General features: G+C 41.9%; 2 protein-coding genes across 3 annotated transcripts in view; both read left to right on the top strand.

Annotated features, from left to right (window-relative positions):
- Positions 1-9,967, top strand: part of znf608 (zinc finger protein 608) — a 58,373-nt gene extending 48,406 nt beyond the window's left edge. For both annotated transcript variants that reach the window (XM_088076272.1, XM_042488679.2), the window contains 6 exons: positions 8-2,429; positions 3,292-3,724; positions 4,260-4,429; positions 5,263-5,410; positions 6,394-6,450; positions 7,293-9,967. In XM_088076272.1, the coding sequence (XP_087932398.1) occupies positions 8-2,429; positions 3,292-3,724; positions 4,260-4,429; positions 5,263-5,410; positions 6,394-6,450; positions 7,293-7,312 (3,250 nt within the window). In that variant the 3' untranslated portion in view covers positions 7,313-9,967. The remainder of the gene's footprint in view (positions 1-7; positions 2,430-3,291; positions 3,725-4,259; positions 4,430-5,262; positions 5,411-6,393; positions 6,451-7,292) is intronic.
- A 2,406-nt stretch (positions 9,968-12,373) lies between these two features.
- The window catches only part of cep120 (centrosomal protein 120), a 44,306-nt gene continuing 33,207 nt past the window's right edge, over positions 12,374-23,472 (top strand). The window contains exons 1-16 of the mRNA XM_088076271.1: positions 12,374-12,611; positions 13,576-13,732; positions 14,275-14,389; positions 14,503-14,647; positions 15,257-15,405; positions 15,770-15,967; positions 16,045-16,269; positions 17,256-17,490; positions 17,565-17,754; positions 18,442-18,591; positions 19,640-19,822; positions 19,895-19,991; positions 20,704-20,874; positions 21,833-21,922; positions 22,835-22,927; positions 23,216-23,377. Coding sequence (XP_087932397.1) covers positions 12,563-12,611; positions 13,576-13,732; positions 14,275-14,389; positions 14,503-14,647; positions 15,257-15,405; positions 15,770-15,967; positions 16,045-16,269; positions 17,256-17,490; positions 17,565-17,754; positions 18,442-18,591; positions 19,640-19,822; positions 19,895-19,991; positions 20,704-20,874; positions 21,833-21,922; positions 22,835-22,927; positions 23,216-23,377 — 2,409 coding nt within the window. The 5' untranslated portion in view covers positions 12,374-12,562. The remainder of the gene's footprint in view (positions 12,612-13,575; positions 13,733-14,274; positions 14,390-14,502; positions 14,648-15,256; positions 15,406-15,769; positions 15,968-16,044; positions 16,270-17,255; positions 17,491-17,564; positions 17,755-18,441; positions 18,592-19,639; positions 19,823-19,894; positions 19,992-20,703; positions 20,875-21,832; positions 21,923-22,834; positions 22,928-23,215; positions 23,378-23,472) is intronic.

Below are 23,472 nucleotides of genomic sequence, written 5' to 3'. Positions count from 1 at the left end.
TGTCCAGGTTTTGCGAGTCTCCCTCCAGTGACCCGGAGTTGCCGGGTGGGCGTGGGCGGGGCAAACGGATGCGTATGGCCATGGCTGAGCGGCCCTGCGTGGAGCCAACCCCTGCTGCCAAAGTCAGGGGTCTGTCGCAGCACAGGAGCCGTGGAGGCGGTGTGGCGGGAACCCCCGCGCCCATCCATAACAAGGGGCGGCGAGGAAGCCTGAACCTCATCAACAGCAACTGCCGAACGCCTCCTTCCTTCTTCACCGTGGAGGAGGTGAAACCCGCCAACAGCACCTCTGTGCTCTCCTCTGGGAAGCGAAAGAACAAGCCGCCGGCCGACCTGGACCTCAGCATGGTGTCGTCTGACGACATTAAAAACGGGAACGGGAAGAGGATCCGAGCCAAATCCCGCAGCGCCCCATCCACGCCGCAGGGCAAATCCGACCCCTCATTCATGGACCCCGGGGGAGGGTGCGCCTCCTCGCCACCCCCACCGCCCATCCTCATCGACTGCCCCCACCCCAACTGCACTAAACGCTACAAGCACATCAACGGCCTGCGCTACCACCAGACTCACGCACACCTGGAGGCTGAGGAGCAGAGGAAGCCGGAGCTGGAGCCCATGAAGGACGGGGAGAGCGAGGACCGACTATCAGACTGCGAGGACGCCATCAACAACATGACCTACGACCTCTCAGAGACAAATAGCACCAACAGCTCCTCAAAGAAACCGGCTCCTCTATACAAGGTGACCACGGTGGGGTCTCCGAAAAACAGACGGCTACTCCTCAGCACTGACCACAGCCCCTCAGCCAACCCCAAGACCAGAAGAACCTCGCTGCTGAAAGACGGGCTGATCGATGACCTCAGCAACCTGCCCATCATCTCCAACATGACCGTGGTTCTGGAGAACTGCATGGTCCCGGACAGGAACTCCACCGTCGAGATGCCCAAGCTGGAAGCCGAAGGTTTGATCGACAAAAAGGGGAGCGCATGCGACAAGGGCAAGAAGGCCAACGGGAAGGTTGAGAAGCTGTCCAAGTCACGGACAAACCGGCCGATTGCTCCCGCCCCCGCTCCCCCAAAGCTCATCGCCATACCCAACACGGCGTACCCGACCAGCGCAGCAGATACTGCCGCCTCACAGCAGCCCTCCCCGATGGCGGCCGTGGGCCTCACTAGTAAAAACCTCCCCCTGAAACCCATCAAACCAAAGCTGAGCATTGTTGTGGAGCCGAGCCTCGTCAAAGCCACCTTGGTCACCTGCAGCAAAGAGACCCGCAAGAAAGAGAAGCGGAGGCTGAAGGACAAACACAACAAAGACACCCAAACCAGGACGCCGAATGGCGACAGCGGTGGAATCAAAATGGATGAAGGCGGCAGTGCGTCCAAAATGGGCATCAAGGAGATTTCCGGCAGCCTTCTAAAGGAGCACCTCAGTAAGCAGGATGTCCTGAACGGGCTCACGGAGAGCCAGGAGAGCAGGATGGCCAGTATCCGAGCTGAGGCGGACAAGGTGTACACCTTCACCGACAACGCCCCCAGTCCCTCCATCGGCGGCTCATCGCGGCTCGACTCCGGTTGCCTGGCAGCAGACAGCAAGAACAACAGCCCCGCCTACTCTGACATCTCCGATGCCGGGGACGACGGCGGATCTTCTGAAAGTCGCTCGGATGGAATCAGATCCAAGTCCACCTCCTCGGCCTCGTCGGAGGTGAGCTCCAGCAGTAACCACGCTGGTAAAACGCCAACCGCTGCATCTGCGCCGCCATCAAAAGACCCCCAGTCCCCGTACTACCACGGCTACGAGCCGTACTACCTGCAGGGCTACATGCAGTCGGACAGGCCAAACAGCAGCGTCGCTTTCCACAAAAGCTCCGCCCTTGATGGCAAAGCGAAGGACAGGAAGGACGAAGCGAAAGAGGACGACAAGAGCTCCTCCCATGAGTTCTTGGACTCTAAGAAAGGCGACGGGCCACCTCAGTCTCAGCTCCAGCTGGCTATGAGTCAGACTCAGACCGCCTTGGCCCAGTCGCTGTACTACGGCCAGTACTCCAGAGGACTGTACATGGACCAGAAACTGTTACTGGCCTCCAAATGCTGCGATCAGACGCACGGTGCCAAGCAAAGGGGCGAGAGGGGAATGAGAGACAGTGAGGATGATAAACACATGGTCGGGGGTTCGGCCGGGGGACCCATGTTAGGCAAAGGTCCGGACGGCGCAAAAGGTTGCTGCCCCAAACCCGTCCTGTCCTACGTGGAGTTGAGTGAGAGGGGAGAAAGGGGCGTAAAGGCGGTGCACGGTGGCATGGTGGACCAGCACCAGGTGTCGATGAAAGACTGCGACGACATCAAGTCACCTTCCTCTTCCTCTTCTTCATCACTCCACAACCCAAACAGTCAGACAGATCTGGACTCAAATGTTTCCTATTCCAGTGTAAGTTTCTCCCTCTGTCTCTAACCCGCCGCCGCCGCTGATGGTGTTGTTGGTGTGCTTTAATGACTGTTGTCGAGCGTCACAAAGAGATTAATCGCACGTTGTGTACGGCTAAAAACCGATAGGTGCTAACGACAAAGACCATGTGGCTTCTGTGGTGCTGTAGCTGTACTTTAGTCATTTTGGTTGAAATCAAATGGTTTGAATTGATGCAGATGTTTTTAAATGTCCAACTTTAGCTCTAAATGTAAAAACACATAAAGGAAAGAAAAGAAACATTTCTAATACATAAGTGTTGGTTTTTATATGAGCTGCTTTTTCAGAAAGCTTGTACAGATTTCTAACCGTAGCCATGCTGGGTCATGTACGAAAAAGGTTGTATGAATTGAATGTTTGGGAGGTCGTTTTCTCCTTCAGTTTGGCCTGACGTCTGCAGTTGGTCATGTGTGTCTTGATTCATTGAGCGGGGACGCCGCGCTCCTCACATCCCACCTCTGAATGGCCGCCTGCTGTCGAAACGTCGTCATCCTCCATCAACATCACACCCAGAGCCAGTGATAGACGGTCTGTCTCTGGTTCTGTTCACACAGTGTTTCCTCTATAGTCATGCAGCAGCGGTGGGCCTCCGCCGCAAGAAAAACAAACAAACAAATGAAAGTAATGAACTTAAAAAATAGACAAAATGCTCAAAAATATTTAGTTAAAATAGGTATTTAAGCTCTGCAACTGGTAAACAAAAACTGGGACAGAGACGTGGACCGAGGTTGAACTGAGCCCAAAATGACTCCCACCCACCACTGTTAACTAAGAATTATAGGGGAAACACTGCAACTCGCACCAACACTTGTCCCCATCGATCTAGCCCTCAGACGGCCCGGCCTGGGCTCACTGCCTCGCTCACAGCAAATACTCAGAGCTCCAACACGGCGAGGAGGCCGAGGAGGGCGAGGCGGACAGGGGGAAAGACTGGGGAGCAACCGTGGAGCCCGCCGGCGCCAAGATGACCTCAGCAGGAAGTGGAGACGCTAAAAAAGCCAGGGTCCACGATCTCCCGCCCGCCATCGACATGGAGGATTCGGACAGGCTGGACGGGCTGGACGATCAGGGCCAGGAGCCGATGGGAGGGCTGGCCGAGGACTCTCAGAGCGCCCGGGCGGCGGTGTCTCCTCCCATGACCCCCCAGCAGCCCTACATCCAGTACCAGCACTCCTCCTACCCGCCTTACCTGGCGATGTGCGAGAGCGGCGGGGGCTCCTACAGAGGGGTGTCCCCAACCCTGGTCCACAGTTACCCAGGTGAGAGTCCGAGGGACGGGGTGGGGTTTCTTTAGAGGAGGGACACCCAACATGCTTTGCTTGAGAGCCACTTTGGTATCGACAGGAGGACAGGGGCGAGATCTACTCGTGTTTCAAGGATTTTAGGACATTTCTAAGATTGAATTGAAATTTTGACATTTTAAGGATTTTAGGACATTTTTTGGATTTAAGGACATTTCTAGAAATTTAGGACATTTCATGGATTTTAGGACAGTTTTCGGATTTAAGGACATTTCATGGATTTAAGGACTTTTCTAGGACTTTAGGACATTTCTAAGATTGAATTGAAATTTTAAGGATTTTAGGACATTTTTTTGGATTTAAGGACATTCCTATGAATTAAGGACATTTCTAGGATTTAAGAACATTTCTAGAATTCGAGGACATTTCTATGACTTTTGGACATTTCTAGGATTGAAAGATGTTTCTAGGATTTCAAGACATTAGGGTCTTATCTATTTTCTATGTTGTTTGAATGTTTCTTTGTCTGTGTGTGTTTGTTTGTGTCCACCAGGTTTCCACTACCCTCTGTACGGTAAGACGGCGGGCAGGGAGGAGTCGGAGGTGACTCCGCCCGGCAGAGGAGGAGCGGTGAGCAGCAAGCAGAGCGGCGACTCGTCCTCGTCCTCGGCCATGGAGCTGCTGCAGCAGCAGAGCCATCAGTACCACGGAAAATCACCCGCTGTGAGACGCCGCTCTCTTCACCGCCACATCTCTCAGTCACAACACAGACGTGATGTTTCCATGTGAACACAGAAAAAGATCTGAACTAAAGACAAAGACAGGAAGTTTTAACCTGCTTATAAACATCAGAGGCTAAATACTAGACACATAACTTGACTCTTTGTCTTCAGATGTTTTTACTGAAAAATCACGTACAGAGTTTTTCTGGAGTAAATATACATCTGATACTGTATCCGTTACTTTCACACATCAATAGAAACTCATCTCAAACCTCAAAACACACGCAAACAACAAACTTACTGCCCGAATGCGACAAACAGAAAAGGAAACGTTAGAAATGTTAAGTTCTTTATTGTCTTATGTACAACAATTACAGAGAAAGACAAGAAATGATAAGTTAAAATATCCAGATAAAACAGAACGAGCTTCAGAGTTATTTTTTACTAAGTAGGTTTTCTATCTCGAGGACTTTGTCTGTTTTTTGGGGGTTTTTTTGTGCATATATAAACATATCAGGAGAGATTAAAATGACGGAGCACACAGGGCCAGAAAAAAACAACTCAGCCTTTTTGGGCTTTTCCAAAAGAGACGGAAATTACCTGATGATTATTGTGTGTGTGTGTGTGTGTGTGTGTGTGTGTGTGTGTGTGTGTGTGTGTGTGTGTGTGTGTGTGTGTGTGTGTGTGTGTGCGCGCGTGCGTGCGTGCGTGCGCGTGTGTGTGCGTGTATGTGTGTGTTTGTGTGTGTGCATGTGTGTGCATGTGTGTGTATGTGTGTGTGTGTGTGTGTGTGTGTGTGTGTGTGTGTGTATGTGTGTGCGTGTTCGTGAGCAGCCCGGCGAGAAGGGTTCCCCCGAGGGAGAGAGAGAGACGGAGCGAGAGAGGAACCACGTGTCCTTCGCCCGACACCTGCACACACACCATCACACACACCTCGGTATGAGCTACAACCTGATGTCAGGGCAGTACGACATCTACCAAGGTACGACCACACACTGTAACTCACTGTTTGATGGGAATATCACACCGCTGTTCACCTGACGGCTGCCGTCGTGTCAAAGCGACGTGTTTGCATTAAGTCACCCACCAGCAGGACAGTTATTGGTGCAGCACAGTGCATTCTGGGAGTGGTAGGTTTTCTACCTCTTGAGCAAAAGCCTGATTTTTTCCATTTTTTTCTGGTTATGTTGCACCAGTTTTAAAAGTATTTGCATCTTTGTGCTGCAGATACAGACCAGTTTCATTAAACTTAATGAAAAACTAGACTTAATGAAAAAAAAACAAATTGATAAATTCACTGCTGTGAAAATGAGTCTCCTCAGACAGGTTTTAGAGATTTAACAGACTAAAACAAAAACTCCCAAACTAACCAGATTATTGTCTGTTTTACTGTACAATGACAATATTTCGGTATGTTTGCAACTGCATGATCATTTTAATAAGAATGCTAGATTATGTCTCTTCAAAGGTGATGAATTTTTGGTTCTTTTGTCCTCTTTTTTAATTCATGTTTTATTATTATTATTTTTATTGTATTTTTTTTTAAATAATTGGGTGAATGTGTACAGACAGACTGACAGATTTTTATTTTTTTACTTTATTTCCCATTTAAAAATGAACACAACAGCAAAAAGAGGAATATGATGTAATGCTGGTTAAAAACTTTCAGTTGTACCAGGAGTGTGTTTAAAGTGTATTTAAATTCAACAGCAAAAAAACTGGCAATGTCACAAAATGTTTGCAATACTCTGAAAATAAAACAGAAAATGAATAAATAAAATCTCAAAGTGCTTAAAAACAACCATCATATCCAGATTTTTAGGGAAAAAATGAAAAAACTAAATAAATTTTGTGGTCGAGCCAAAGCCAGCAGTCACAGCTCGTCTGCTGCTGTCGGTTCTTACAGTAACAGTTTACAGGACGTTTTAATTTGAAATGTTTGACAGCTGATTTCCTGTGTTGAAGGGTTGAGCTCCAGGTCGCTGGTCTCCAGTCAGCAGGTGTCGGGTCACTCGTCCACAGGTGAGTGTGGTCACAACTTCATGTTCACTTTGTTCACACAGACAGTAGTTATCGGCCGCTCCTCTGGTCTCCTGCTGGTCTTTGACGATGTTTGAGCAGCTCGGGGAGCGTCTCTGTTTTAATTATCATGTCAGGAGCTTTTAGGGCTGCACAATATGAGAAAACATGCAGCAACGTTGCTGAATATTGTGATAAAACTTTTGTTAAAAAAGGGGAAAAAAACATTTTTATGCCTTTGTGCTGGTGAAAGCTGTGACTGGAGGCCCTGTGATTTCTCAAGAACACCCTGAAAGGATTTCTCCAAATTCGGCACAAACGTTGATTTGGACACAAAGATGAACAGATTAGACTTTGGTGGTCAAAGGTCAAAGTCACTGCGACCCTGCGTCCGTCTCATTCTCACGAACACGATATCTCGAGATCTACTTAAAGAATTTCTCCAAATTCGGCACAAACGTCCAGTCGGACTCAAGATTGTCCTCATCACAATTTGATACATTTTTCTGATGATCATTTTTGCGTTGTTTTTAAATCTAATGGCTGATGAAATTAATTAATTTTAAAATGTGTGTGCTTTGAGCCTTTTGTATTTTCCAGGCGTCAAAATCAGGTTCAAACAAATGTCAGGATACCTGATTCTTCAATTTGATTTTGTTAAAAATTAAAATTAAATTTCTTTTAATTAAAATTTTTAATTTTTAAAATTGCATTGTTTTAATGCTGAATATAAACACTCTAAATAATTGATAAAAACAAACAAAAAATGGACTTTGGTTTCTGAGCTGAAAGGCTACAGGCTAAAGACACGTGACTGACGTGTTTTGTCCCGTTTGTCTCCACAGAGAGCGAAGGGAAGAAGTAGGACCATGTGACCACGTCTCACATGAGGAACGGCAGATTTATCAGACATCAATTCCATGGTGTTTAATAAGCTTCGCCTCGCTGAGAGGCAGAGAACTCAAATTAAAAAAGAGAACCTCTTTCATTTCTTACTAATGAAACCACCTGTTTTATAAGACGTCACGGAGGAGCAGACGGAGGGACGGGAGGCGGGATCGGGACCTCTGATCACTGACACTTGAAGCTTTGGGGTTTTGCAGGACTCGGACAGAAGCAGGCGTTTAAAGAACTCTGAGCGCCGTGCGTCGGCCCCGCTGCGGCCGTGGTGCTCGACTTTATAAAATGCACATTTATGGTAGTGTATAATGACGATGATATGACTGAATGTACTGAAGATGACTCACATTACCCCAATAGTGTTGATGTTTTTTATTTTAAAAACTCCTATTGGGAAACAGCATTAGGAAGCTAAAAAGTCTATTACTATCCTTATTATTCTCATTCTGATTATTGAAGTGGTCCTCCTCCCTCCATAGTGCTGACGCTTCATTTGTATTACTAACCTGTACTTGAGCGTAACCATGTTGATTGTATCGTCTTTATGTGAGAGTAAACCTTCACATCGACCCGCCCAGTGCCATGGAGGAACCCAGTGCTGTAAATATTCTGTACAGATTCATGGCAGAGCACTAACATGCTTTATCCTACTCTATGTTGACCTCCATCAGCCGCGCAGGGGAGCGGCGTGCGGAGCGGGGACGACCAGCGTTACCAGAGCAACCAGTTCTCCATCAGCCCGGCTCATTAAGTGACTCCAGGAGTCAGTTTTCTTTCAGTTTCCTGCCGATTTCAACCAGCATCCGGCACTGCAGGAGTTACGATGATCGACTCACGGCCCGCAGGACAAATCTGGCCCCCAAAAACATTTTCTAATTCACAATAAAGACAAAGTCATTCACACTTGGAAATGTTTTTGTACTTTTAGTATACATAAGGTGTCAGAAAACAGCAACAAAATAGAGTTTTTTTTAATCAAAACAAGTGACAGTGGAGGACCCCCCACCCCCACCCCTCAACTGTGGTCCTAGACCCCAATGTCCTAAAATCCTTGAAACATCCTAAAATCTTTGAAATGTTCAAAAATTTTATAAATATCCTAATATGCTAGAAAACATCCCCAAATCCTAGGAATGTTTTAAAACCTAGAAATGTCCTAAAATCCTACAAACATCCTGAAATCCTAAAAACCTCCTAAAATCTTAGAAATGTCCTAAAACCCTTGAAATTACCCAATATGCAGGAAATGTACTGAAATCCTGAAAAAAGTCCTAAAACCCTGGAAACATCCCAAATTCCTATAAATGTCCTAATATCCTAGAAAACCTCCAAAAATCCTAGGGATGTTTTAAAACCTAGAAATGTCCTAAAATCCTACAAACATCTCAAAATCCTAGAAATGTCCTAAAAATCCTACAAACATCCTGAAATCCTAAAAACCTCCTAAAATCTTAAAAATGTCCTAAAGATCTAGAAATGTCCTAAAATCCTATAAATGTCCTAAAATCCTACAAGCATTTAAAAATCCTACAAATGTCCTAAAATCTTAGGAAACATCCTGAAATCCTAAAAACCTCCTAAAATTATAGTATATTATTTAATGTTTAATATTATGTCATAAAGTTATAGAAACACCCTAAAATCCTAGAAACGTCCTAAAACCCTTAAAATTACCTAAAATGCAGGAAATGTACTAAAAATTCTGGAAATGTACTAAAAATTCTGGAAATGTCCTAAAATCCTAGGAACATCCTAAAGTCCTATAAATGTCCTAATGTCCTAGAAAACATCCAAAAATCCTAGAAACATCTTAAAATCCAACAAATATCCTGAAGTTCACAGAAACATCTTAAAATCCTAAAAACGTCATCAGATCCTAGAAATGTCCTGAAATTCGAGAAACACCCTAAAATCCTAAAAACCTCCTAAAATCCCAGAAACATTCCAGAATCCCAGAATAATCCTAAAATCGTAGAAACGTCTTAAAATCCTAGAAACGTCTCACCTTTGACCCATTAGTCTGCCAACAGGTTAATTCTACGGCTGAAAATGTTAATCTGAAAATGTTTTGCAGCTCCAGGCAGATTTTCGGGGGTCAGAAATGTCTGTTTTTTGTTTAAGGTTGCGTATCTTCGGACTCGGTGAATGAATACTGACTATGGATGCCAGCGAGGGACAGTTTTAGTTTTATCGCAGGAACTCTGAGGAACATTTCCAGTGTTTTTGCTCACACACTCGAGTAAATATTTAAATGTGATTCAGCGCGTTTGCTGAGGCAGCGAGTGAGTTTATGACGACAGACGCACCGATCAGTAAACATCTAAACATTTCTTTATTTTTGTCTTTTTTTAGGGACTTACAGGTTGTGTATAAAAGCATTTGTTTGCTGTTTTAGGGAAGAAAATCATCCGCGGTGCAGAGCAGAAAACACTGGATCTGTCCTTAAAGTTAAACTCCCACATTTACTGTCATGTTTGCTCTCCTTTGTCCCACAATCCTTTGCTCCGCACCTGCTCCCTCGTTCCTCTACAAGCCGACTAGCTCACCGCAGAGCCTCTGACGGACACAACGGTCGCTTTTTACCGCCGCCGCCAAAACTGCTGCCACGTCACCACAAACACTTTAACAAGCAAAACTGTTTGTGCTGATTCACTCATCAGCGATTCGTCAAACAGGCCGCCGAATTTTAGACGAGTTTTCTTTTTAAAAAGCGGCCAAAAAAATTTAAGGACAAAATGATTTAAAACAAATAATTTTTTTTTAAATCACCAAAAATCACAGTTTTTTCCTTTTAAATTTGACAAACATTTTTAAAGACAAAAAATGCCAAAACGTTCTCCTTGAAAATCAACTATAAAATAAACACAATATTCAGCCATTTGTAGTTGTAAGTCAAAATAAAAAAAACCCAGTTCCTAAAAAAATGGTTTGTCCCTTAGTCCCTTAGTTTTATTTAAATCTTTACATTTAATCCTGTAATAAATTATTATTATTATTATTATTATTATTATTATTATTATTATCATCATCATCATCATCATTATTATTATTATTATTATTATTATTATTATTATTATTATTATTATTGTTATATTTTTGAAGTTTTTGTTTGTTTTTTAAAATAATATATATTTAAAAAAACTATTACATGGTCATGAAAAAGAGCTGATAAGGAGTATTGATGGTGGTTTCAGAGAGTGTGGTCTTTAAAGTTTGCCTCAAAGTCCTGGAAAGTTATTGTATAAAAACGTGCAGCATTATAACCATCCTGGGAAAATGCACGAGCACGTTTATCCATTTTTCTGCCATTTTTTTCTGAGGTGGAAAGTGTTACCGCGGCGGGTCCGTCAGCGGCTCTGCGTCACTCACACAACACCTGACCTGCATAGTATCAGTGATCATTCTATTACTTGAATATAGTGCTATGAACTCTGTTTACAAGATGCTGTCATCTTTCGGGAGACACAGTGTTGTCTTTTAAAGGCTGCTTGGTAAATGTTCGGTTCATCCACCCGGTGTATCCAGTTAAAAACACACTGAAATCGTATAAACATGGAACCTGCTGTTGCTTTTTTTATACTGTATATGCCTTAATTCATATGTTTGGCAATCATGATTAAAGGATGTTTATATATATTCTCTGTGTCTGTTTTCTCTTCAGAAGTGACGCTTAAAAAACTTTGCTGCAAAAACTAGCTTTTATTTAAAATCATCATTATGACATTATGGAGTTCAGGTTTAGAGCTGATTATATTTATTATTTTTGAGCTCAGAAAAAAAAACTATTTTTATCCTTTGTCATTGCTTTGAATTAAGAAAGAAAAAAGTGTTGAGTTACTCGACGTTCAATGAAACGATTCTGTACGTACGTCCTTCGTGTTCTTGTGAACACGATTTCTCAAAAACACTTTACATTTGCATAAAGCTGCACTCTCCTGAAAGAGTACGGAAAAAGAAAATAACCCTTTAAGGTTCATTTAGAGCAGATGAAAAATGATGTATAGCAGGAAAATCTGTTACAAACAGAGTTTGGAGCAGTGAGGATCTAATGAGAGATACCGCTGAAGTGCATTTTCCTTAAGTTTAGTTTCCAGAGAGGTTTTAGTCTAACTCATACACACACACACACACACACACACACACACACACACACACACACACACACACACACACACACACGTATATAAAAAACAGCTTCTGTATTCACTATTCTCTTTTTTACAATCAGTCAGACTTTATTTGTCTAACACTTTTCATAAAAACAAACTGTATCATAAAGTCCTTCATACAATAAAACACATGCACACAAGCATGTGAATAAAAACACTACTCATTAAAAGTTTTTTTAAAACCTATGAATAAAAATAACTGTTTTTTTCCTTTCTCTCGTCCTTTTAGTAAATTTCTATATATATATATATATATATATATATATATATATATAGTAAACTTTGTTTAAAAATGAATAAAAACAGTACTCATTAAAAGTATATAAAAAAAAACTATGACAAGAAATTGGAAATTTGTTTCCTTTCCTTTTCTTATTGTAAAACTTAGCTAATTTTTTTGTAACTATATATAAAAATATTTTAAAAATATTTTAAAAAATATAGATTTTTAAAATCTAAAAACATAAGGGCATTATGACCAAAAAAAGGGCATTTAAAGGGTCAAAATTCTGAAAATTAATGAGCATTTGATACTCATGATTAGGACTGATGTTGGTTAAAAAAAGTCAACTCAATGAAAGCAGAAAATAATATTAATGTATAATATTTTTATAGTCTGCTTTTGAAAAGCGCATTTTGTATATATATTTATATATCAGGTGATATTTTGATGCAGTTTTATGTACTCTGGCTCCATATGTGTAGTAAAAGTATAGTAAAAGTACAAAAAAAGCTCCCAGTTAATCACTTTGTTTTTATTGTGAATTAAATATTATTTTTTCTGCAGTTCCGCCTCCCACCATCAGGGGGCGCTAACGTCACAACCGCCTCTGACATCACTTCCGCTTTCAGGACAAAAATGGGTGGCGCCAAATCTTGACAACAGAGCGGCTGTTTGCTGCTTCAACGGTCAGAAAACATCCAAACAAACACCGAAATCTCTGCCGACCTCTGATGTTTGACCTCCAGCCTGCGCTCAAACTCCGGAGTAAACAACTGTTTACGTAAACACGTCAACAACTTCCGGCTGCAGTTCGATAAACGTCATGGCGTCAAAAGCGGAGCAGCTGCTGATCGTAGTGTCCGTGCTGGAGGGTGAGTTCACTCCGCAGCCTCGCTACTCTGCAAATATCGCGTTTTTAATATATAAAACAAACTTACTGTTGTTGTTTATTCACTTGTTTACCAACAACAGCCCGCCGCTAACCATGCTAGTTAGCTTTAGCATTTAAATCCTCCCTGAGAGGCGTTAACCCTTTGAACTCTGAGCGACATTACTGAGATTTTTTTCAAAAACACAAGAAATGAAAACTATGAGCAACCTGGTGGGAAATGATCCGAAACATGCAGGAAATTAATTGATTTAGATAATTATTTTTAAAAAAGGAAGGGGAAGTGTCAAAGGGAAAAATAATAATTATAATATTACATTTTATTTATAAAGCGCCTTTAAAGGAACTCAGAGATACTGTACAAAAGTAAAAAAGTAACATAAACATAATTACATAAAACACAAATACACAGCAAACAAATCAACGACGACATACAAAAATTACCCTGAACAGATGTCACCATTACATATTTAAATAAGATTGTTATAGGATTATTATAATATTTTAATGTTTTTTTTTTCCAAGTCTTCTTGGCCTCTTTTTTTTACTTTATGTTTATATTTTTAACTGGTTTTCAGGTATTTTTTGTTTACTTTTTGCTGATTTCTTGCAGATTTCTGGGTCTTTTTTCCTGTGTTGTTTATTTCCTTCTTAACATTTTTTTGTAAGAAACTGGTGGAAAAATGTTTCGCCTGCAGGCTCTCTTCATCCCACACAAGTTTATTTCAACTCTTTATCTTGACTTTTTTAAAGTGTCTTTGAGTTGCCTGAAATGTGCTTTATAAATAAAATGTGCAATAATAATTATTTTATTTTATTTTAGTTTATTTTAGTTTAGTTTAGTGTAGTTTAGTTTAGTGTAGTTTAGTTTAGTGTAGTTTATTTCATTTTATTTTTGTTCAGGTTGCAGGGACTCATTGTCAAACATGCCGTGTGTCCTCACGCAGGTCGTCACTTCCCGAAGAGTCCGCGGCTCAGTCTCGTGGTGCAGGCGAGCTTCGATGGCGAGCAGCTGGCCACAGACCCGACGGAGCACCGAGAGCAGCCGCTCTTCAGCACCGAGCTGGCCTGGGAGCTGGACCGCCGGACGCTGCACCAACACAGGTCCAACTTAAATTTTACTTTAATACTTTAATACACATTCGCTTAATTTTTACATTAAGCAAAACAGAGAGATTTGAGAACTTAAATAATGGACATAATTAGGTTAAAGTAAACTGAATAACTGAAATAACTGAAATATATACATTTAAAGCTGAAATATATTTATTTGTAAATCAGTAAATCTTTATTTTTTTTAATGTATTTATTTTTTATGTATTTATTTGTTTATTTATTTATTTTTAGGTAAGTAAATAATACACAAACATAAAAAATAATGACATGACTAATCTGACAAAAAATTAATAAAAACAAAACAAAAGGAAAAAAACATTTAGATAAAAAACAAAGTGAAAAAAATGATAAAATCATTTAAATTATTCAAATAATAAGTTTGAAGGGAAAAAAAACTAAATTTATACATTTAAGATATATTTCTGTATAAAGCAGCAAATTAGCGGAGCTGAAATGTTTATTTTTATTTGTTTGTTTGTTAATTTGAAAATGTAAACTAAAGCCTTTGTTTTTTGGCGCCGTCCTCTCAGGCTGCAGCGGACTCCCATCAAGCTTCAGTGTTTGGCCGTCGACTCTGCGAGTAAGAGGAGCGAGAGCGTCGGCTACATCGTCCTCGACCTGCGGTCCGTGCAGGAGGTCAGACAGGTGAGGCTCCTCTCTGCGCTGGCGTCCGGTCCCTGCGCGCCGGGACCGGTACAGAGGCGTGTTTGGCGTGTTTGGCGTGTTGGCGGTGATGTAACGTGTTTTCTGTGCGTCAGGAGCCGCGCTGGTTTCCGCTGCTGAGCAGCAAATACACCAAACAGAGGCCGGCGCTCCTCCTCGCCATGGCGCTGGAGAACGACACCAAGCCCTCCGAGCCCTCGCCTGATAGGTTCAAAGCCAAGAAAGCCCCGCCCCGACAAGGTCAGCCGCTTCATCAGTTTACTGCACTTGTGCTGCGTGTGATTAACCCTTTCAGCCCGCTTCAGTATCGCTCGTATCGCCCTGCACAAAAAAATTAAGCTTTTTAAAAAATATTTGTCATTAATGTTATTTTCCTGCTTTCATTGAGGTTTTTTTTTAACCAGCATCAGTCCTGATCATAAATATCAAACATTCATTAATTTTCAGAATTTTAACCCTTTAAATGCCAGGTTTTTGTCATGATGGCACAATGTTTTTAGATTAAAAAAAAGATAAATCAATTATTTTCTAAATATTACTTAGCAAAGTAGATTATTATTTTTTGATGTTCAGTCTGGGATATGTCAGTGATCAGCAGCAACACACACACACACACACACACACACACACACACACACACGTATATATACACATACTTGCCCAGTATCTGTGTCAGTATCAGCCGGGCTCTATCCGTGTTTTGAAAAGGTAGAAAACTTTTCAGGAAATTGTTGTCTAAACGAGCCTGTTTGTGGTTTTCCGCAGGCTCGTTTGTCGTCTGTGTGAATGAACTTTTTGACACTCTGTCCTCTTTGTTCGGTCCCTGTTGTCCCTCTGCTGCTGGTTCAGGTTCTCCTGCAGTCAGCGACCTGCTGCAGGACAGACTGGAGGCCACGCTGGTCCCGGAGCAGGGCTACCATCAGGTGGGACCCGCAGATCTCTGCTGCGACGTGTTCGTCCTGTCCGTCACCGTGGCCTTTGCTACCAAACTAGAACAGGTGAGAACAGAACTGTGACCTCTGATGACCTGCAGCCCGAGCCGCCAGCGCTTTCTTCTTCTTCTTCAGAAACTCTCGGCACATATAAACGTATCCGACCTCGGCTCTGTCGCTTTAAACGGTCTGAGAGGAATTAAAACTGCAACAATTAATCAGAAAAAAAGTTTGTAAAAGTGTTGAAATTCACAGTTGATGATCGTTTGAAAACTGAAAAACATCTGAGGATATTTTTATATTGCTTCTGTATTTTTTATCTGATTCTATTTAAAGTTATTTATTTTTTTCCTCCTCCGTGTTAATGAAGTTAAATTCCTTGTATGATTAAATGCTCTTGGCACTAAAACCTGATTCTGGTTGTCCACAGTTGATCCCCAGCACCATGAAACTGTCCTCGGAGGGGTCGGAGTTCTTCTTCTACTACTCTTTACTGGGGAACGACATCACCAGCGAGCATTTCCACAGCCTGCTGAGCCCCGACTTCGAGCCGGAGCGCGCCTCTGTGCGCATCCGCAGCAGCAAACAGATCCTGCAGAGCTTCCTGTCCCAGCAGCCCAGTTTACAGGTGAGAGTCGGAGCGAATTATTAACGCCTCGTTCGTCTCCGACGGCGTCCTCACTCGTCCCCGTCTGTCCCCCCCAGATCCACCTGTGCTGTGGGAATCGCTCTTTAGGCAGCACGGACGTCGCTCTCTCCGCTCTGGCCGCTCTGTCTGCGGATCTGGAGAACAAGGCGGCGACGGTGGAGGGAGCGTTCGTACTCCAGCCTCCGAAACGCACCAAACAGGCGGCGCCGGCTCTGCCCGCAGACCTGCAGCCGACTGTGGGCGTGGCCGTGACCCTGAGGAGGGAGGAGGTCGCACCGCAGGTACAGATCTGAACGCTCTTTTTTTGATTAAATGTGTCAACATTGAAAGGGTTAATGAGTACAAGTTTGGGGTGATGGAAGACGACAGGATCAGCTGGAGATCACACAATCAGTGGATCACAAATCTCGCACATTCTCTAAAGTTCACGACCGAATTTAATTTACTGTGTGGAGGTTTTGGGGAAATCCGTGTAAAAGTTCACTGCAGTTACTGTCTATTAGAGCGGGACGATTCGGGAAAAAAGTCTCATCACGACCATTTTTTTCATATCAGTCGATATCGATATTTATCACGATATACATGTCCACGCTGGCTGTCGGACATGTCCACGCAGGAGTGGGCTGTCGGACATGTCCACGCAGGAGTGGGCTGTTGGACATTTCGTAGGACGTTGTTGTTTTTAGGTTGAATGCTCCCGTCGTCTGTCAGTTCATTGTTTAGTTCATCTCACATATAAGAGCGGTTGGTAATTTGGCTGTTAAACATTTTCTCTATCGGTGCTTCTATCGGGGAAACTGGGACTTTTCTAATTTGTAAATATTTATAAAAATTAGAGGGCGAAATGTCAGATGTTTCCTTAAAAAAAATTAAATTAAATTAAATTAACTCAACAGACTTTAACTTTAAATTAAAGTCTGCAAACACATTGTTTGCACACAGATCTTTCGTCACTTTAATTTCCTTAATCTTCCAGTTCTCAGTGATTCTGTCTCTAATGTTTTTAGGTTTTTGGGTTTTTTTTTTTTAAATCTAAAAACATAGCGGCATCATGACAGAAACCTGGCATTTAAAGGGTTAAAAATCTGCAAATTAATGAATATTTGGTATTTATGATTAGGACTGATGGTTAAAAAATGAACTCAACGAGAGCAAAAATACAAAAAAATTAAATAATATTAATGATATGAGTGATACGAGTGTGTGTAATATTAAAGTGAGCACTGAGGGTTAAAACACCTCATATGTCCTCCTGTCCTGTCTCCAGTCTTTAGGGACTAAAGAAGCAGCTGGGACACTCTTCAGCCCTCCTCCTGCTGTCCAGAGAACTCAGAGCTCCTCTCCACTCCGAAAACCCCCGGACTCCTCTCCTCCTGGTCCTCCTGGTCCTCCCGGTCCTCCTGGTCCTCCTGGTCCTCCTCCCTCGTCCTCTCATACGGAGAGTGAAGTGGAAAGTCTTCTGGAGGAGCTTCAGCGCGGCAGAGCGCAGGCGGAGCTGGCAGGTGAGGCTGGAAACACCTCGTCGGGACAGTTTGGGTCAAACAGGAGGACGAACACTGTGTCTGTTTGTGTGCAGCTGCAGATTCGGAGCTTCCTGAGCCGCCGCAGAGTCCCGCCGAAGCCGCAGCAGAAGCTGCAGCGTCGTCGGTCAGCGTCTCCGCTCCCAAAGTGTCCATCCCGTCCTCCGCCCACCACTACTGCTTCTCTCTGGACCTCCGCAGCCTCGGGAACCTCGGCCTGACGCACCCCATCGCCGCCACGCTCAGGTGAAGGACCGCGTCTTCATTTCTCTCTTTTTCTCCTCAACATCCTGGAAGTTATGATCAAATTTAACGGTGTTATTATCGTAACGATGAAGACAAAAGTCAAAAACAGCTTGTCAGTGTTCTTTAAAACGTGAGCTTCAGGAACATGGCGGGACGGCAATGAACAATGTGAGAAAAAGATCCAAAAATTAGCAAGAAATTGATAAAAATTCAATCACATAACATAAGTAGTTTATTTTAAAGAGAATAATCTAAAAATGAGTAAGAAAGAAAGAATAAATAATCATGATAAAAATAATAATGAAATAAAAAACGTACTATTATTATTAAAGAATTCTGTAACATAATTTTAAATATTCACGTATGATTATTGAAAATAGTTTTTCTCCTGATATTTATTTTTCTCCCCGTAAACCTTTTTTTCCCCTAGCGTTTAAAAATTATTTTCTAAATCTACAGATGTTGCTCGTCGCCTTTTTGCCATCTTTTTTCTCTTCTTTTTTTTAAATGCTTGTGAAAGCAGCACAAGAAAAGCGATGGTACTCCGGGTTTTAAAGGGTTAAGAAAGTTTCGTGTGAAATTTTTCGGGTAATTTTGCCTTTTTTTTCTTCTGTCCGGTGCCTCACAGCGGTTTGATCTTTGATTTAGTGATTGTTCGGTGACGTTCGTGTTGTTGTTGTATTTCAGGTATTCGTATCCGTTTTTCGGCAGCGCGGCTCCCATCATGACCAACCCTCCCGTGGAGCTGCAGAGGAACACGGAGGCGTCTCTGCCTCAGTCCTACTGCGCCTTCGACTTCGCCGCTCTGCCGCAGCAGCTGCGGGACACTTTCCTCAGGTGAGGACACGCACAGAAACACCTGCATGTTTGACGCCCCAGCTGTCAAACATATGCATACACAAGGGGTTAATGATGGTCAGGTACTGTTGATGATTACGTGCTTCTGTGTTACACGGTTGTGACGGGCGTGGAGGGTTTTAAGGTTCGGGGAATATTCAGGGTGCAAACTTTGTAAGGGAAGTTCGGGGGAAATAAAAGCAAAGAATCGGACTCTGCTTTAGCTGCAGGATCCCTGATTCAAAGAAATGTTTTACAAAACAGACTGAAAGATGCATTTATTAACAACGTTAGCTGGATGTTGTGCTTCACTTTGGGCTTCTGTGTTTTGGTTAACTGATATATTATAAAAAACATACATATATACTCGCTGCACATGTGGAAGGAGAAGAGATTTTTATTTGATGGTACGCTGGTAAATGTTCTGTACATGTGATGGAAGAGTGCTGTTGAATGTTCTTCATGGTCTTAATTCACTTCATTGAGATACTTTTCACCAAAACATGAGTATTTGTGTTTCCTGTATAAGTTCACCATTAAAAGTGATGATTTTTTTTAAATAAAAATTGAAACAAAAGAGTACATTTCCAAACAGGTGCGCAGGACAGATCCCGCACACTGTCACAAAAAATAATAAATTGATTGTGACAGTAGACCTTCACTCAATGTCACTATATATTTTCTTTTGTTTGGCAGTTTGCAGAAGTTTGTCTGCAACTTCCATTAAAATTATTAAAAAAAAAAAATCCCCTAAATTCCAGTTTACTCGTATCTTCCCTTTGAAAAATTTACAAAAATGTGCAGACCTCTTGCAACTGTAACCCTTCGAGTTCCCTCAGACTGTGTGAGATCGTCGTCTCTGTGCTCCCTGTAGAGTCACTTGTGTCCTGCAGGGGGAGCAGCAGGACTGTGTGTCCGAACATCAGCGATGGAGCTGCTGTGTGTACTGTGACTGAACTCTGTGTGTGTGTGTGTGTGTGTGTGTGTGTGTGTGTGTGTGTGTGTGTGTGTGTGTGTGTGTGTGTGTGTGTGTGTGTGTGTGTCGTAGGGTTCCTCTGGTGGTGGAGGTCTGGCACAGAGACTCCACCAGCAGAGACCAGCTGATTGGACGAGCCTCGGTCCAGCTGTCTCACCTGCTGAGCTCCGAGAGGATCCGAGTCCCAACGTCAACAGGGGAGCAGAGCTGGAGACAGACTCACCAGGACCGCGTCCCCGTCCTCAAAACGCACCGGTAAGGACGAAACTAAGCGGAGCATCACGTGGTGTCGGTTATCAGCTGTTTATGACTGTTTCTGTCCTGCAGCTCCGCTGAGAAGGTGGCAGAGCTCAGCTACGTGGCAACGCTGGAGGACCTCGGGCTGGTTAAAGCCAGAGAGGTCATCGTGTCCGAGTCTTCACAGGTGAGACACACACACACACACACACACACACACACACACACTCACACTTGGTCAAAAAATTAGTAAGATGTCAATCAATATGATGCAAACTAAAACCTCAATAATAAACATTTACAGGGTTCCCACAGTCATGGAAAACCTGGAAAAGTCATGAAAAAAGTTTTTTAAAAATCATTGAAACCTTTGGAAAAAATATGGGATGGTGTTGTGTGTAAGAAATTAAATTATATTAATGTAACATAACAGCGAATTTATTTTAAAAAATGTTTTCTTTGTTTCGTTTTTAGCAATTTTGATAGAAAAATGTAAGCTTTGTTTTCTCATTTTTTCTTTTATAAAAAAGATTTTTTTTTAAATTGACAAAATCATGCCATTCATCCAGAAACTTATTGGATCTTCTCTTTTCCAACGGTGTTTGAACAAATCATTTGGGAAGCTGAGATTTAGTTTGAATAGAGTTTGAATCTTATATGTTTGAAAAAAGCTGGTGGGCCAAGAAAAAAATATTTTGGGTCCTTGTATGTAAAAGTTTTTAAAATTTGTGTGTGAGCCCTGCATGAAGTTAAATGAAGACCTCTCAAACCTGAACATTATTATTTCTATAAAGGTGAATTTTATGTCGTATTGGATCAGACTCTTCAGGTGGACCTAACAAAGTGGCCCCCACATTTTCGGATAACGTTTTACCTGTTTTTGTCTCATGTGTCATCAGACTGAACCTGCCGTCCCCACACAGCCGTCCTCCCACCCTGCAGCACCCAGACCTGCTGCTCCCAGCCTGAACCCGCTGGCCCCGCTGGCCCCCAGAGAAACCCTGGAGTACCGCACGGCGCTGGAGCTGGAGCTGTGGAAGGAGGAGCAGGAGGAGCTGTTTGATAATCAGGTAAACACAAAACTAAAACTGAAAAGTCAAAGGAAAGAAATTCAGCGTTCTGACGGTCGTGATAAACCTGGAAAAGTCATGGAAATTGCAAATAGCAATTTACAGGCCTGGAAAAGTTTTTAAAAACAATATATATTATGGAAGTTTTGGAAAAGTCATGGAAATCTTTCACAAACCTGTGTAATAACACGTGATGTTTAAGGACGTCAGAAATGTGAAAATCCAAAGATAATTCCTGCTCTTTGCTTTTCTGGCGGTTATAAAAGATTTTGTGATTTTTAAAGAAAAAGAATCACAAAATTTTTTTAAAGAACTTTAACTGCATGTTTTCTTTAAAATCATCCCCCCCAAAAATGGCCAAAATGCTTTGAAGAAAATCGGCCTTTCAAACAAAACTTTAAAGAAAAACTAAACTAATTATTTTTAAAGAAAACATCCCTTAATGTTTTCTTCCAAAATCGGCAGTAAAATCGATATAAAATACAGCAATTTAAAATCATCACAAGCCAAAAAAACCCTATAAATTCCTCCCTTGTGCTTAAAAATATTTTGAATTATTATATATATTAAAAAAGTAATTACTAATTAAAGAAAAAGAGCTGATGTGGAGTATCAGGGATTTTTTTTCAGTGAATCTGCAATCTGTAAAATTTCCTCAAAGTCATTTATTAGAAAAAAATGTGTATGGATCCTTAAAATCAGACGAGATACAAAACAAATTACACTCAACCAAACAGTTAATATAAACATGCTGCAACATGAAGCGGTAATGTTTATAATTCATGACGTTTTCATTTTTTAAAGCGCAAACTTTCACATGGAGCTCCTGTGAGACGCGAACTGTGGTGTTTGACTTTATATAACAGGTGTTTAACCCTTCGTGTCGACCGTCTCATATTGAACACAAATGAAAGTGTGAATATTTATATCCATGTACAAACCTGTGTGTTTGTTTCAGCTGAGGAAGAAGGAGCTGAGCCACATGCAGGCTCTCGCCGAGGAGTGGAGGAGGAGAGACGGCGAGAGAGAAGCTCTGGTGAAGAAGAAGGTGAGAGTCCACAACCTGCACACACACACACACACAGAACACACACACACACACACACACACACACACACACACACACACACACAAAACACACACACACACACACACACACACACACACACACACACACACACACACACACACACACACAAAACACACACACACACACACACACACACACACACACACACACACACAGAACACACACACACACACAAAACACACACACACGCACACACACACACACACACACAAAACACACACAAACAACACACTTTATATCACTCCTTAAACTCACTTTTATAGACTTGCTTTTATGTGATGTCACTTTTATTTTGATTTTATTTTATTTTATTTTATTTTGATTTTATTTTTTATTACAGTTTATGTCATTTCATGTTATTTTAATTCATTTTATTTTATTTTATTATTTATGTTTTTTGTATAAACACAATAAATAATTCAGATAAAATAATAATATTATCAGAGATGGATTATGGACTAATTTTAACTTTTTAGGAAGTTTTTTATCAGACAAATCACACAAAAACAACACACTTTAAATCACTCCTTAAAACTCACTTTTACAGACTTGCTTTTATATGATGTCACCTTTATTTTATTTTATTTTATTATTTATTTTTTTTAGTATAAAAACAATAAATAATTCAGATAAAATACTAATATTATTGTAGATGGATTTTGGAGCTAATTTTAACTTAAGGAAGTTTTTTTATCAGACAAATCGCACAAAAACACACTTTCAATCACTCCTTAAACTCACTTTTACAAGTGAGTGAAAAACTGCAAGATTTCCTCATCACACACTCGTGATGCAACATCTGAATTTAATCATTTGAATAATTCAATAACCGTATAATGAAGTTATCGTGTTTTCTGTGTGCGTGTGCAGGAGGCGGAGTATAACGTGTTGGAGGAGCGGCTTCAGAAGACTCTGTGTGATCTGGAGAGACGAGAGAAGCAGCTGGCCGAGGCCGAGCTGGAGGTCAGACTCCAGACTTATATACAATATTAGAAATTAACCAGTGAAATTAATCAGTGTAAATGCACCGATTAGCCCCTCTTATGTTAAAAGGCATCCTAAAATAATTTTTAAAAAATACAGTGTAAAGATACAGTTTGGTTACCACCAATAACATTAAGATAAAAAGTCTAAAATCGGTCCTGAAAACTTTAAATGACACTCAGAATAACAGAATTATCAAAGTATTTCTCACTTTTCTGACCAAAAAGCAGCTCAGTGTTTTTACAGACGCTGTTTTTGGGTTTTCAGACTCAGAGGCTGCAGAGGGAGCTGCGAGCCGAACACGATCTGACGCACAGGGAGCTGCAGGAGAGCAGCAGGAGGCTGCAGCAGGACTGCGACCACCGGGTGGCGCTGGAGAGAGACAAAGTGCGACTGATGGAGGAGGAGAGAGGCCGGCTGCTGCAGCAGGTGGACACAGAGACAGAGACAGAGACAGAGAAGACGGCTGTTTGTCTAACTGAGTTTAATTACAATCATAATTTTAATAATGTTGTTTTTGTGTT

The sequence above is a fragment of the Plectropomus leopardus genome, chromosome 4, assembly GCF_026936395.1.
Source record: "Plectropomus leopardus strain MGB_pleo_1.0 chromosome 4, ASM2693639v1, whole genome shotgun sequence".
Lineage (NCBI taxonomy): Eukaryota > Metazoa > Chordata > Actinopteri > Perciformes > Serranidae > Plectropomus > Plectropomus leopardus.
The sequence above is the reverse complement of the archived record's forward strand: the minus strand, read 5'-3'. Positions and strand labels throughout refer to the sequence as shown.